General features: G+C 44.5%; 1 protein-coding gene across 4 annotated transcripts; it reads left to right on the top strand.

Moving 5' to 3' along the window:
* The first annotated feature begins 2,601 nt into the window (after nt 1–2,601).
* On the top strand, nt 2,602–12,859 carry zbtb18 (zinc finger and BTB domain containing 18). Of its 4 annotated transcripts, none has more exons than XM_010746158.3 (2): nt 2,602–3,038; nt 8,230–12,859. In XM_010746158.3, the coding sequence occupies exon 2, from the start codon at nt 8,247–8,249 to the stop codon at nt 9,942–9,944; it is 1,698 nt and encodes a 565-aa protein (XP_010744460.2). In that variant the 5' UTR covers nt 2,602–3,038; nt 8,230–8,246; the 3' UTR covers nt 9,945–12,859. The 4 variants fall into 4 exon arrangements, with proteins under 4 accessions (XP_010744460.2, XP_010744452.2, XP_019114518.1 ...); XM_010746150.3 differs by lacking the exon at nt 2,602–3,038 and adding an exon at nt 5,154–5,333; XM_019258973.2 differs by lacking the exon at nt 2,602–3,038 and adding an exon at nt 6,652–6,921.
* The last annotated feature ends 1,499 nt before the right edge of the window (nt 12,860–14,358 follow it).

The following is a 14,358-nucleotide window of genomic DNA, read 5'->3' as shown; positions in this document are numbered from 1 at the left end:
ATATCCTATTGTAAAAGATAAGACTGGTACATGCTTTGCCTGTGTATGTTTTTCCTTCATCGTTGTCCAAAAACACGCGAGAGCCCCACTGTTGCACCGGGTGACCAGTTTATGAGTCAATCCAACATACATTCAATTCTGCTTTATTTATACAGCACCAAATCACAACAGAAGGAATCTCTTTCTACATGAAGCAGGTCTTGTGCTAACTCGTTATTGCTGTATTGTATTGTATTCTTTATATTATTATTTACAGAGACTCAACAGTTCCCACCATGAGTAAGCACTTAGCGACTGTGGCAAGGAACATTACTCGACATACATCGAGTACACTCTTTTTGAGTGATGTTTGCTTAAAAAAAGCTGCTGTTTGGTGGTTCACCTGTTTTATGTCATGAGATTAAAGGTGTGTAGAATTTAGTGGCGATGTTTCAGCAACCAACTGAAAACCCTTCACCTCTCACTCTTGGTTCAAGCACGAAGGAGGAACGACAGTGGCTGTGAATCTTGTGAGAAACGTGAATGATCCTATGTAGAGCCAGTGTTTGGTTTGTCTGTTCTGGGCTACTGTAGAGAAATGGTTTTTCGACATGGCGGTCTCTGTGGAAGAGGACCCGCTCTCACTGTAGATATGACACCCAAATTCCACCAGGCGCATTGCGTGTGCACCGCGCCTGCCGGAGCTTAACACAGCCGTTCTTGTCGAGGTTTCAAACCCCACCGGGCCCGCCATGGTTTCCTCCGGCTCCGTGGGGAATTCGCAGCTGTTCTATTTTTGACGGATGTACTCAATCTGCACAGAGCAGCTCGAACTAACCGGAAGCCAGGCACCGAAAAGCATAGAGAATCCTGTCGATTTTCAAAATAAAAAACACCCTGTGCAAACTGCTGGTCGTAAAAAAACAGCCAAACAAGTTAACTGTGTAGCATATTTAAACACGTAGAAGCAAAATTTGCCAGGCTCCTGATGGGGTTTGAAGTTGCGTAGAAGACAACAACGGAGACGTGCCCCGGTTTAAGAGCTCATTTTAAGACAACAACAAAAAATTTCAGGTGATTATACACTAATGGAAACACAGCAATGAATACTGTATATTCTATTGTAATATCTTACACACTGGACCTTTAAGTTTGTCGAGGTGGTGGTGCACCTGCTCACATCAGCATAGAGAAACCTGTCGATTTTCAGAATAAAAAACACCCAGTGCAAAAACAGTCAAACAAGTTAACTGTGTTCCATATTTAAACACATAAAAGCATATTTGGAAGCATGTAAACAGACCAAATCTGAGCAAGTAAACAAAATCTGGCATGCTAAATATGCTCCTGATGGGGTTTGAAGTTGCGTAGAAGAGCGTCAACGTAGACAACAACAAAAAAACCCGCTGGTTCTTATTTTCAGGTAATTATACACTAATGGAAACGCACTAATGAATATTGTATATTCTATTGTAATGTCTTACACACTGGACCTGTAAGCATTAACCACTGGAAACCAACTTTGTTTGTCAAGGTGGTGGTGCACCTGCTCACATCAGCATAGAAAAACCTGTTGATTTTCAAAATAAAAAAACACCCCGTGGTTCTTATTCTCAGACTAATGGAAACACACTAATGAATACTGTATATTGTAATATCTTACACACTGGACCTTTAAGTTTGTCGAGGTGGTGGTGCACCTGCTCACATCAGCATAGAGAAACCTGTCGATTTTCAAAATAAAAAACACCCAGTGCAAAACCAGTAAAAACGTAAAAGCATATTTGGAATCACGTAAACAGACCAAATCTGAGCAAGTAAACAAAATCTGGCGGGCTAAATATGCTCCTGATGGGGTTTGAAGTTGCGTAGAAGAGCGTCAATGTAGACAACGTGGTTCATATTTTCAGGTGATTATACACTAATGGAAACACACTAATGAATATTGTATATTCTATTGTAATATCTTACACACTGGACCTTTAAGTTTGTCAAGGTGGTGGTGCACCTGCTCACATCAGCATAGAGAAACCTGTCGATTTTCAAAATAAAAAACACCCAGTGCAAAAACAGTAAACACGTAAAAGCATATTTGGAAGCATGTAAACAGACCAAATCTGAGCAAGTAAACAAAATCTGGCGGGCTAAATATGCTCCTGATGGGGTTTGAAGTTGCGTAGAAGAGCGTCAACGTAGACAACGTGGTTCTTATTTTCAGGTGATTATACACTAATGGAAACGCACTAAAGAATATTGTATAATTCTATTGTAATGTCTTACACACTGGACCTTTAAGTTTGTCAAGGTGGTGGTGCACCTGCTCCCATCAGCTCCGCCCCCCTCTCCCTCCCTCTTCTCCCCTCCCCTCCCCTCCCCTCCCACCTCCACCCCGAGCTTCTTGACTACAGTACCCAGACGGCACCGCGCCACTCTCCAGCGCTCTCCGCTGCGCCAGTCCGCCTCACTACACTACACTGACTGACTGACTCGCAGAACCAGTTGGTTTGGCCCAGCTTCTTCTTTTCTCCCCTCCCTCTCCCTCTCTCCCTCTCACTCACTCCCTCTCACACTGTGTGTGTGTTTGTGTGTGTGCTGTCGCTGCTGTTGTTGTTGCCTGGTGTCAAGCTTACGCCGACGAAGAAGAAGAAGCAGAAGAAGAAGAAGAAGAAGAAGACATATCCCTCCCTCTCTCTCTCTCTTCTGTTGGAGGGCCGCTTCCAATTTGCCTTCACTTTCCTCCTCCTCCGGCACCATTGGCTTCCTCTCCGTGCCAGTCAACTCGCCTCCTTTCCTCTCTCTCCTCTCTCTCTCCTCTCTCTCTCTCTCTCTCAGCCCGAGTTGAGCAGCAACAAGCTCGGAAACATCTGGCCGCCGCAGAGTGCTAAAGGACTCCCCCGTCCTTCTGTTGGCTTTTTCTTTTTTGTTTTTTTGTTGTTGTTGCTGCTGCTGTTGCAGCCTTTCGTTATGGAAATTAGTCCAATCTAGTTTTTGGAGAAGAAGAAGAAGAAGAAGAAGAAGGAGAAGACGAGGAGGAGGAGGAGGAGAAGACTGTGTTGTCTGTAAGTGCCTCTTAATACCGGAGTCCGATTAAAGGAGGCTCAGGAGGGGGAGAGAGAGAGAGAGAGAGAGGGTGGGTTACGGAGAAAAGTAGCTAAACCTTCCTTAGCATGACTGTGTTGCCTCCTCGTACTAATAGTTGCCATGTTAGCTCGGTGTTTTAGCAGCTGTTGTCATAGCACCGGGGCCTTCGCAACAACTGTAAATAGCTCAATATTGTAGCTCACTTTTGTTAGCCACCGTCGGGCTAAAGCTAGCTGCGTGGGTCAGTGTCTGTCTGTGTGTCTCTGTGTCTCTCTCTGTCTCTGTGTCTCTGTGTCTCTGTCTTCAGCTAAGTAATTAATTACAACATGTGTTGTGTTGTTACTTTGTCACCAGGCCCGGCTGTTTTTTTTTTTAAAAACAAGCATGTCTTTGCCTGACTTTTTTTTTTTTTTTTTTTTTTTAAATGCTAATTTTACAAACACGGAGCTTTACAAACAAACAAACACGGTCACTGCTGCTGTTATTTTTATATATAATTTATAATAAGGGTGTCACGTTAAAATTAAGACTTTCTAACTGTGTAATTATATATTAAAAAAAAAGATGCTAAGTTAATTAAAGTTTAAGCTGAATTTCTGTGCAAGATTGACAAAAAAAGTGTTAATTTATCAGAAAAGTTTACATGTATTATCCATGAAAAAATTCTTAAAAATCTGCTTGTTTTAAAAAAAAAAAAAAAAGAAATATTTGAGTGCTCTGTTATCAAAATAGAAAATGAAAGTAATTTTTTAATTTTTATATATCCCTGAGCTCGCCTATAATTTAAAAAAAAAAAGCTTGATAATCACCTCTATCAAACTTGCACACTTAAAAAAAAAATGAAAGTGAAAAAGAAAAAAAAGCTGTTCGTATAAGTTTCCCACTCCTCCTCCTTCTCCTCCTCCTCTTCCTCCTCTTTCTCTGGGGGGTTTATTAAAGAGTTGTTTATCTTTTGTTTTAGGATTTACACTCATTAGGTTCTTTCTTTATGACTTGTTCCCCCCATTGTTTCCTCATTTCATTTATTTTTTTTTGTTCCTGTCAGTTGTCCGAAGAGTCTCAGCAGGGAGGAGGAGGAGGAGGAGGAGGAGGTGGTGGAGGTTGTGGTGGTTGTGGTGGAAGGGGGTGATGATGCCTGGATGGATAGTTAGATGAATGAGTGAATGAATACAAGACAAGGCAGAAGCAGCAGCGGTGGTGGTGGCGGCGGCGGTGGCGGCGGCACTGAACCGTGAAGAAGTGGAAAACAATATCAGCTGCGTGCGTCTGTCAGTTGCAAATGTGCAGTGTTGGCCTTTGTTTGTGGTTACTGGAAGGAGAGATATGAGATTCAAAAACGCTAAATAAAGGTTGGCGTGAAGTTTTTTTACTCTGGGTATTTTTGTGTAAACTTTCCCCTTTTTTTTTTTTGTTTTGTTTTGTTTTGTTCCTGTTAGTTTTGGTTGCGGTTGCATGATTTGGTGAGTAAACTCTTCCCCAAAAAATCAACACTGCAAAGAGAGGGGGAGAAAAAAGGGGGAGAAACAGACAGAGAGAGAGACGGCGACGGAGAGACAAAGTTGCGTGGTGTTGGTGTTGGTAGAATGAAAGAGGAGTCTGGTGGCAGGAGTGTAGAGGAGGCAGCATATGGCTGTAGAAAGAGCACAGCTGGAGGTAGCATCTCCATCTGAGGATGATGTCAGAGCAGCTGACAGGCTGCCATCCACCCCACCTCCTCCTCCTCCTCCTCCTCCATCCCTCCACCGCCTCCACCCCTCCCCAGTCCTTTATTGTGAGTCTCAGCGGCAGCCTGGGAGAGTTAGTGCTCTGCTGTGTATGTGTGTGTGCACGCTACGTATATGTGTGTGTGTGTGTGTTTGTGGCTGCCGATCAGCGCCAGTTAGGAGGAGGAGGAGGGAGGCAGGGAGGGAGGAGGAGGGAGGGAGGTGGTATCTCGTTCCCCCCTCCAACATCTCCTCCACTTTGCATCTGTCCCTCGCAGTTTGAACAGCGTGTTTTCTTTTTTTTTTTTTTTTTTGGTGTGTTTTTTTTTTGCCTGCCTGCCTCCCTCTTCTTCTTCTTCTTCTTCTTCCTCTTCTTCTTCTTCTCTCGCTCTTCTACCCACTCATTGATTCAGAGAGAGAGCGAGCGAGGAAGAGAAAGAGCAAGAAAGAAATAGAGAGAGGAGAGAGAGAGAGGAGAGAGAGGGGAGATATACACAGAGCCATTCCCAGCCAGAGAGCCCAGCTATTCTGCTACAGTGGAGTTAATCAAGTTGATGCATACTGCTGCAGGTATCGTTTTGTGTATTGTGTATATGTGTGTGTCTGCATGTGTGTGTGTGTTTTGTGAGGAGAGTCTCGGGGTATCGGGAGTAGTTATTTTGTTTTTGTTGTGGGGGGGATCTCCGGTGTGTCAAACCAGTGTGAGCGCTGTGTGAAACTGCTGGTGAGTGCTTCTGTAGTAAACTCGTGTCGGTGCTGCCTGTCTGAGGGGGTAATTGCAGTCCGGGAACACTCTGCGGTGTATTTATTTTTATTTTTTTTTTAAAGTTAGTAGTCCATAGAGAGCTGCATTTAAAAAACTTAGCTGTTATTTTGTTTCTTATTTGTGCTGTCAGGCGTTCTCATTTATTCAAAGTTACAACTGTTTTTCTTTAAATCGAACTTATTGAGTAAAATCAGCGTGAAAAGTAATGCTTTTAATTTTATTTTAATTATTTAAAAAATGTATTTTTAATGTCTTTTTTATTTTTTAATTGGTTATATTTGAGCAACACTTTTTTTTTTTTAGTTAATAGAATAAAAGCCAAACTTTTTAAGCCGTTATTTAATCCTGATCATCTAATCAGTTTTTTCCTAACTCCGCTGAAAAATTACTTGAAAGCATGTGCGGTCTTTTTTTTTTCTTTCTTTTTTTTTTCTCTCTTCTCCTTCCTCCTCCTGTCGGCTGGAGTAGAGGAGACTAATTTAGAAGTTGCAGATTTGAGCTGCCTGAATTGGCTAGACAGCTGTAATCGCACTCCTCCTAGTCTTAATCTCTTTATCTGGCTAGCAGCTGCCATATGGCCCCCGTCAGCTGGATCAGATGTGGGTAAGCCTGCCTCCCTCCCCGGCCGGCCCAGCCTCTCTCTCTCCCTCTGGCTCTCTCACCCTCTCCCTCCTTGCCCCTCTCTCTCTCTCTCTCTCTTTCTCTAACTCCCAGACCCCTGCCCGGGCCGGGTCGGGGCTGGACAACGGGCTGCTGCCCTCCTGAGCCTCCGCCGACGGCTCCCTCCCCAACGCCACCGCCACTGCCACCGCCGCCTCAGTCTTTATTTTTAGCCATCTTTAAGGATTAGGATTGATGCTGTGACGAGCAGGGCACTTACAGTGATTGTACTGTAAATCTTCTCTTCTGGGTGGTGGTGGTGTTGGTGGGCGGAGGAGGGGGGGTTTAGGAAGAGGGCAGTTTCTACTATAGGGTGGATGTGCAGGGTTTTTCTTGTAAGATTCAGATGGGAAGGAGTGTGTGAGTGACGGATGGTGTGTGTGTGTGTGTGTGTGTGTGCGTGGAAGGAGGAGGAGGAGGAGGTGGCAGAGGGGTTTGGCTGGACAGAGGGGAGGGATAGGGGGATAGGGGGGGAGGTGGGAGGTGGTACACCCTTGTCCCCGTAAGCCCCCTCATTAAAAGCAGTCTGAACGAGCCGGAGGGCGAGCGCACACACACTTATACACAACACAACACGCACCCACAGTCTCTCACACACACACACACACACACACACACACACATTCTTGGTTTAGCTTCATTCAAATGAAGTGATTTAACTGCTTTGGTTAACACAGCGCAGAGCGGGACCAATGTACTTTCTCAGGCAGGACAAATCGACTTGGTTAACAGGTGGGACTTAATGATTTTACAGATTTCGTTCTCGTTATCGCCTTCTGTCATCAGAAATTTTGCCTAATTACTTAATTTATTTGATCAAATAGATAAATCTCGTTGGGTTTTTTTTATCCGAAGAGCGTCAAGTTTTCTATCTTTGTTTGCCCCCCTCTTGTCTAATCTCACACCTAAAGCGGCTGCTCGCTCGCAGGTTAAACGAGGGACAAGCTGTTTTGTTTTCAGCGTTGCTATTTCAATTGGCCAGTTTTCCTGCTCGACTTAGCCTGTGGAGGTGGTTGGTAGGTAGGCTGGTACTAAGTGCGTGTGTGTGTTGTGTGTGTGTGTTTGTGTGTGTGTGTGTACGTATGTGAGGACAGTGTGTGCAGCTGAAAGCCGGTTACCTAAAAGGGCTGTGCCAGGCCAGGCCAAAGTGGGTTAATAAAAATAACCAGCGTAGGAGCAGCGACAATCCAGGAGTGCAGGCAGAGGAGTTAGAGAGATGCAGAGAGAGAGAACGGAGAGACAAGAGTAGAAGAATCTGTCGCTGGTGGTTTACCTGAGATTAAGTCTTTCTGTGGGTAAAAGCTGAACCAGTGATTATTCTTTAATTACCTTAATTATTCTTTTTAATTAAACAATTAGCATCCTTTTATCCTCTTTCCCCTCTTTTCTTTTTGTTTATTTAAAATAAGTAATTACAGAATTAAAATGAACATTTGTTGTATGAAGGAATGTGTGCATGACTTTACAGTTTTCTAAATTTTAAGAAATGTTTCTATTGGGGAAAAAATCTTGGCTGTTCAAATTTTAATTATATATGGCATCTTTGCTCCATATTTTGTGTGATTTTTATGTGTTTAAGTGTTTGAAATTTTCTTTTTTCCTGGTTTTACCGACCTATCGTCTCCTGATGTGTTACTTTTCGCCCGCTCATCCTCTCCCCTCTCTCTCTGTGGTTTGTTTTCAGCCTCTCACACCATATGTGTTTTTGGCATTTGTCTCGACTCTCTCGGGTTTATCTCGTTTTTATTTTAATCGGCCTCGTTTAAGATAATTTCGTTCACGGAAATTGCTAAACGACGATATGATCTCTAGATCTAACTTGAATTTTACCTCAGATGCACATTTCTTTTTTAAAAATTAAATGAAGATTTTGTCGTGTTGCTTCCTCCTAGGAATCATCTTTGAATTTAAATCGTCTTCCTTTTTTTTCTCGGGTATAGACTTCTACTGAAATTATTTAAATTGCAAAACTTCTTTAAGAAACACTGGATAAGATGTATCTAACTTTGACTCTGCCTCTGTGTCTCCGTGTGGCTGCAGGTTATGAGGACGGCAGGATGGAGTTCCCAGACCACAGCAGACATTTACTTCAGTGTCTGAGCGAGCAGCGGCACCAGGGCTTCCTGTGTGACTCCACGGTGCTGGTGGGCGATGTCCAGTTCCGGGCCCACCGTGCTGTGTTGGCCTCATGCAGCATGTACTTTCACCTCTTCTACAAGGACCAGCTGGACAAGAGAGACGTAGTGCACCTCAACAACGACATTGTCACGGCCCCGGCCTTTTCCCTGCTCCTGGAGTTCATGTACGAGGGCAAGCTGCAGTTCAAGGACCTTCCCGTAGAGGATGTGCTGGCAGCGGCCAGCTACTTGCACATGTATGACATAGTCAAGGTGTGTAAGAAACGTTTGAAGCAGAAGGCCACGGCGGAGGCGGACAGCACGCGCAGAGAGGAAGACGGTGGATCGAGCTGCTCCGATAAGGCTGACAGTCTATCAGACGGGTCTATAGGCCGGCCGGCTACAGCTGATCTGCTGCACAGTGATGAAGAAGAGGAGGGGAAAGCCGAGGGAGGACCACTGTGGCTGAGGCTGCCGTCAGCAGACAGACCAGGGACACCAGCCATGGCTACAACCAGCCCAGGACATGGCGAGGCGGAGATGCAGGGCGGAGAAGCGATCGGGGAGGGAGGGAAGCTTCTCTCCCCGGCCGGCAGCCCCACCAGCTCCACTGGATCCCTCTCACAGAGGTCCCACCGCTCCGTGAGCTCTCGTGGAGGGCACAGAGGCAGGAGGGTGTCAAACGACGCGGCTGACTGCGTCCTGGATCTGTCAGTCAAGCCGATTGCCGGTAGCAACCACAGTAACCACCACCAGTCCTATTTCAGTGGGGCAGCTACACCGGACAGCCTCCAAAGCCCATTGGCTGTGAGGGTGAAGGTGGAGAGGGGTGTGGCTTCAGATGAGGAAGAGGAACTGGGAGGTGGGGACTATGACATGGAGCACAGCGGCATCCCCAAGGCGACGGTTCCCAGCACCAACGGGGGCCTGACCCACCACGGGGTCGGAGGGCCTCTGTCGGCCCAGCGGAGGCTCGGCCTGGAAGCTCACCTGTCGGCTCTGCGAGAGGCCTCTCTGGCCTCAGAGCTGGAGCGGGAGGAGAAGCCTTCGGCCACGGCAGACGACGAGGACATACTGGGGGGTGAAAACGAGCGCGCCCAGGCCGAGGTGGCCAGCATGGATAGTTCCTTGCTCCCCTACGTCTCCAACATGCTGTCAGCTCAGCACACCCAGATCTTCATGTGCCCGCTGTGTAACAAGGTTTTCCCCTCCCCGCACATCCTCCAGCTCCACCTCAGCTCCCACTTCAGGGAGCAGGAGGGCATCCGCTCCAAGCCCGCCGGAGACGTCAACGTGCCCACCTGCACCATCTGCAGCAAGACCTTCTCCTGCATGTACACGCTGAAGCGCCACGAGCGGACACACTCCGGTGAGAAACCCTACACCTGCACCACCTGCGGCAAGAGCTTCCAATACTCACACAACCTCAGCCGCCACGCAGTGGTGCACACGCGCGAGAAGCCGCACGCTTGCAAGTGGTGCGAGCGGCGCTTCACGCAGTCCGGGGACCTCTACCGACACATTCGCAAGTTCCATTGCGAACTGGTCAACTCGCTGTCAGTGAAGAGCGAACCACTGGCACTGCCCAATGTCAGGGATTGGGCGATTGAGGACAGTTCCCAGGAACTGTGGAAGTAGAAACAGACTGCTGGGTTTGAAGAAGGGAAAGAGAGCGCGGAGTGAAATAAGGGCAGAGAGGCATGGGGAGGTGAAAGGGAGGTGGCGATGTTTGATATTCGGGGTTCAAGTGAGTCATGTTCTTGTGTGTGTCGCAAAATCTCATTCAATTGCACTTTAATAGCACATGAAAATGTTACTACTGAGTTTTTTTTGTTGTTGCTGTTTTGGGGTAATTTTGTTTTTATTATATTCTGAACTTTTTTTATTTTATTGGCATACGTTCTGTTTGGTGGTTTGCATTGCGTCTGAGGACATGGGTCCCACAGTGAGAATGTCTCGCCTTTTTATTCCCACCCCCCCCCCCCCTCCCTCTCTCTCCCCTCTCCCCTGAAGAATATTTCACTCTGGTTCATCTCAGACACTCCCCGACGCTGGCCAGCGTTGTCGGTCCCAGTTCCACAGACGAGCAAACACCACCGCAGGAGTTCAGGTCGAACACACTGAAGTGAAAAAAAAAAAAAAAAAAGCATTAAAATACACTAAACGGGTACTGTGATCACAAGTCGATAACCACCACCACACGCACACACACACACGGTTTGAAGAAGTGTGTGTGTGAATGTGCGTGCGTGCGTGATACTGCACTACTCTGGCAAAAATTTTCACCTGACGTGCGTGAGTGTGTGTGTGAGTGTGTTTTTTCGTGTGTGTGTGTGTGTATCAATTTTTATTTTCTAACTGGCATGGAGGTGTCGTTGGCGAAGCGCTGCCCGCTTCTCTCGTTTAAGCTCTTTGGTGGCGTCGTGTGTTCAGGGTAAAGCTGACTGACTGACAGACAAACTGATGGCACTCATGCAATGCACAGCCTCCTTTTTTTCACTTCCAATCAATTTGAAGTATTTTCTAAAAATGAAAAAGACCTTTACAAATTATTATAATAATTATTATTATTATTATTGTTATTAATAGAATTGTTTTTCTTAAATGTAGCTGGCAGTCTTTAAAATCATCTCTTGTTAAAAGGTATTTAATTTAAGGTTGTTGTATATTGTTCTGCTATAGTTTTAGGACTTTAATCCGTTACTTTTTTTTTTTTTTTTAAATTAATGATTATTATTTTTATTAATTTTGTTACTTTTTTTGTAATGGGACCTGCTGTTGTTGCATGACGTCCAAACCTGTATATTTTAAAATAAAAAAAATGTGAATTTGCTGTATTACTGTACACATTGTAATTGATCAAATATTTGACAATGGGCTTTTTCCTTTTTTTTTCTTTTCTTTTCTTTGTGAATACTACTCCAGGGTGCGGTCTGTTGAAAAACTGAATATTATTCTCACGACTATGGAAAAAAAATGCATGAACATTTGATTTTTGTCTTAAACCTTTTAAGTTGTGGTTTTTGCATCGGGGCGGGGGGAAGGGGGAATGTTTGAACATGAACACTTTTGACAGTGGAAAGTTTTTTTTGTTTTTTTGTTTTTTTTTCTCAGTTTTCTACTCGTCGTAGGTCTGTCGCTGGGCTCCTAGAAGAATGTTACCGAATGTGTTTCCGTCGGATGTTGAAGCGATATGATGAAGCATTTTAAGCCTGTGTCTATATGCACTGATCTCTCTGCTGCGCATGTGTGTGTGTTTGTGTGTGTGTGTGTGTGTGTGTGGGGCTTGGTTATTACCAGTCAATTAAACCTACTGAAGATCTACGTCCACCCAGCACTTCCTGCTCCTGCTCCTCCTCAGGCGTTAGATTTCTCCACTGCTGTATGTTTGTTTTTCCCACCTCTCATGCCTCCGTCCTCTCCAAGCCATTTTCTTAATTATCTCTAAGCTCACTGGAGACTTATTTCAGGTCTGTCGAGTGCAGTCACGTGGCTCTGGCTTGGCTAAAAAAGTGTGAAGAATAACGGAGAGACAGAGAGAGAGAGAGAGAGAGAGAGAGAAGCTGAAACTGAGCTGTCCTGCTGAAAGTTGAAGGGTCAGATATCTTTGTCGCACCGTTGAGTCATGTCGAGCCGAGCTGTGCTGAGCTGAACGGGGCCGTGCTGATTCAGTGCAATAACCCACTTCAACTCAGCGCAGCGTATATCACATTAGACGCAGCGGTGTGTGTGTGTGTATGTATGTGTGTGTGTGTGTGTGTGTGTTTTCCTCTTTAAACATCTTCACTTTGAGATCGATGGGAGAGAATTGGCATGCCTGAATGCACCTTTTTAAGCTCAAAGACATGAAATCAGATTTTTTTGCTGAAAAGATGCCTTTATTAAAAAAAAAAACCTTAAAAAAAACAACATTTCTGGCGCTATGGAAGTATTTGATACTGTAGAGCATTGGGAAATAATTGTTTAAAATCATGTATAAATTCATTGAATTTATCAGAAAATGATGTCTTATATTTTGCTCATGTGATTGGAAAACTTTTTTTTTTTTTTGGTATGTGAATGTTGTATTTACGTTCGGGCTACATCAGTTTAACGTTTTCTTCAACCTCCACCTTCGTATCTCAAACATTCTTGGGTTATAATTAAAAAAAAAAAGAACGTTCAAGCGTTTATACGTTGAGATACGAGGAGGTGAACGCTCCACATCTCCCCTCAGTCCGATGTGTGTGTGTGTATGTTTGTATATGTATGTGTGCATTCCTCCATTGATGTGCATGTGGTGGGTGGGTGGGTTGGTCGTATGTGCCGTCCTGTCATCTGGTGGCATCGGCTCATTTTTAAAAAATCTCTTGTTACTTCTTCACTGGCAGCGTCTCTGCATATGGACTCACTCCATCCTGCTGTTGTTTTCTCTGGTTGTACTTGACCGCCTTAAACTGCTGTAGTCCGGGCTGTTTTTTTTGTTTTTTTCTTGAAGTGTGAGTGTTGGGGTGGAGTTGTGGGAGCGATGTCAACCGCTCAAGACGCTGTGAAGTAACCACCCTGTCATGAAATCTCCATCTTTTTTTTTTTTTTGCTGTGCTTACTTGAAAACACGGGGCGGGAGGGGGATTTTTTGTTTTTGTTTTTTAAAAAGCAAGGTATAAAACTAAAATGTTCAAATGTCATAGACAGTTTATGGAAAGGCAGACGGGTGGGTGGAGGGTGGGGGTCGTGGCTTTTTTTGAAAAAGGACAATCACTGTCTGGGGGAAGAAAAAAAAAACGAGCAGATTTTGATTGAGATATATTTGCTCCCTCTTGAGATTAAAAAATGTTTCTTTGATTTTCTTTTCCTTTTTCAGATTTAGTCATTTTTAGCTTTGACAATCATAGTTGGGTTGATTTTTATTTTATTTTTTCTCTCAAGGGGAGTAAATTCTAATTGTGTTTAGTTTTGTAATTTTTTGGTGTGCTGTTGTTGACATTTTTAAATTGTGTGCAAACTGCAATAAATTATAAGAATCTTGAAATTCAAACCTAACGTGTGAAGTCCTGGTTTGTTTTCCTCACTCAAAGCTCAATTCACTACATTATACTGTGTTTCTGCTCATGTCAATGCTTCAGTTTCACCTCACAGATTCTTTACTGCACAAACACGACTGAATTTTTTTACATTTAGCATCTTTTTAAGCACAGAAACACTCGATTTATAATCCAGAAACTTTGGTTTGTCTTATTTACAGCTCTCTCTCTCACACACACACACACATACAGTTACAGGTTGCAGGATGGTTTCGGCGTCCTGTTCCTCAGTGATTTGCGATGTGGGTGGAAGTTGTGTGTGTGTGTGTGTGTGTGTGTGTGTGTGTGTGTGTGTGTGTGTGTGAGAGAGAAGCTCTACAGCAAGCAGCGCTTGAACACAGCATGATGGCCTGCACACTCTGCTGTGTGTATGTGTTTGTGTGCTTGCACAACTCCTGCTATATCTGCTGCACTGGTTGAGGTGTAAGCTGCATTCGAGAAGAAAATGTGTAGCAGCTTGCCACACACACACACACACACACATATACACACTGCAAAGCCCCTCAAGTCCAGTTTTCCAGTAAAGAAATCAGCTTTAGCTAATGTATTGCTGCTCAGTAAACCTCCTCTTACATGCATTAAAAGCCCCTGCACTCTTAGGCCAAGGAGTCGCGTTCATTAGGCCACAGATGGTCTCTTCAGTAAGCCCCCCAACGCACACACTCACGCGATAAGCTCACTTCTAATCTTTACGACATTGTCTTCAGTCTGAAGAATGCCTAACGTTGATTCAAGAAACTTTGAAGTGTCGCAAACGTTTCACTTTGTTAGTCGGAAGTCAGCAAAATTTGAAATATCTTATCGTGTTCGATGTTGGAGCTGAACTGTTTTCCAAAAAAGTCAGCAGTGTTTTTGTGCTACCTGTTTCAGACGTACAGCAGACGTTCATGATAACTGCTGTAGAAAATACAACAATCCCATCCTTTGGTCATGCGATGCTTGGTGATCATTAATTGCAATCTGCAGTGTTGTAAGTGAACATCTGCTTA

The sequence above is a fragment of the Larimichthys crocea genome, chromosome III (genome assembly GCF_000972845.2).
Source record: "Larimichthys crocea isolate SSNF chromosome III, L_crocea_2.0, whole genome shotgun sequence".
Taxonomy (NCBI): Eukaryota; Metazoa; Chordata; class Actinopteri; family Sciaenidae; genus Larimichthys; species Larimichthys crocea.
Note: the sequence above shows the minus strand (reverse complement) of the source record. Positions and strands in the feature narration are given on the sequence as shown.

Coding starts and splice junctions, on each gene's coding strand:
- zbtb18 (XM_019258973.2), top strand. CDS start 6,882: ATGTACTTTCTCAGGCAGGACAAATCGACTTGGTTAACAG. Junction 6,922..8,229: donor CAAATCGACTTGGTTAACAG/GTGGGACTTAAT, acceptor GTGTGGCTGCAG/GTTATGAGGACGGCAGGATG.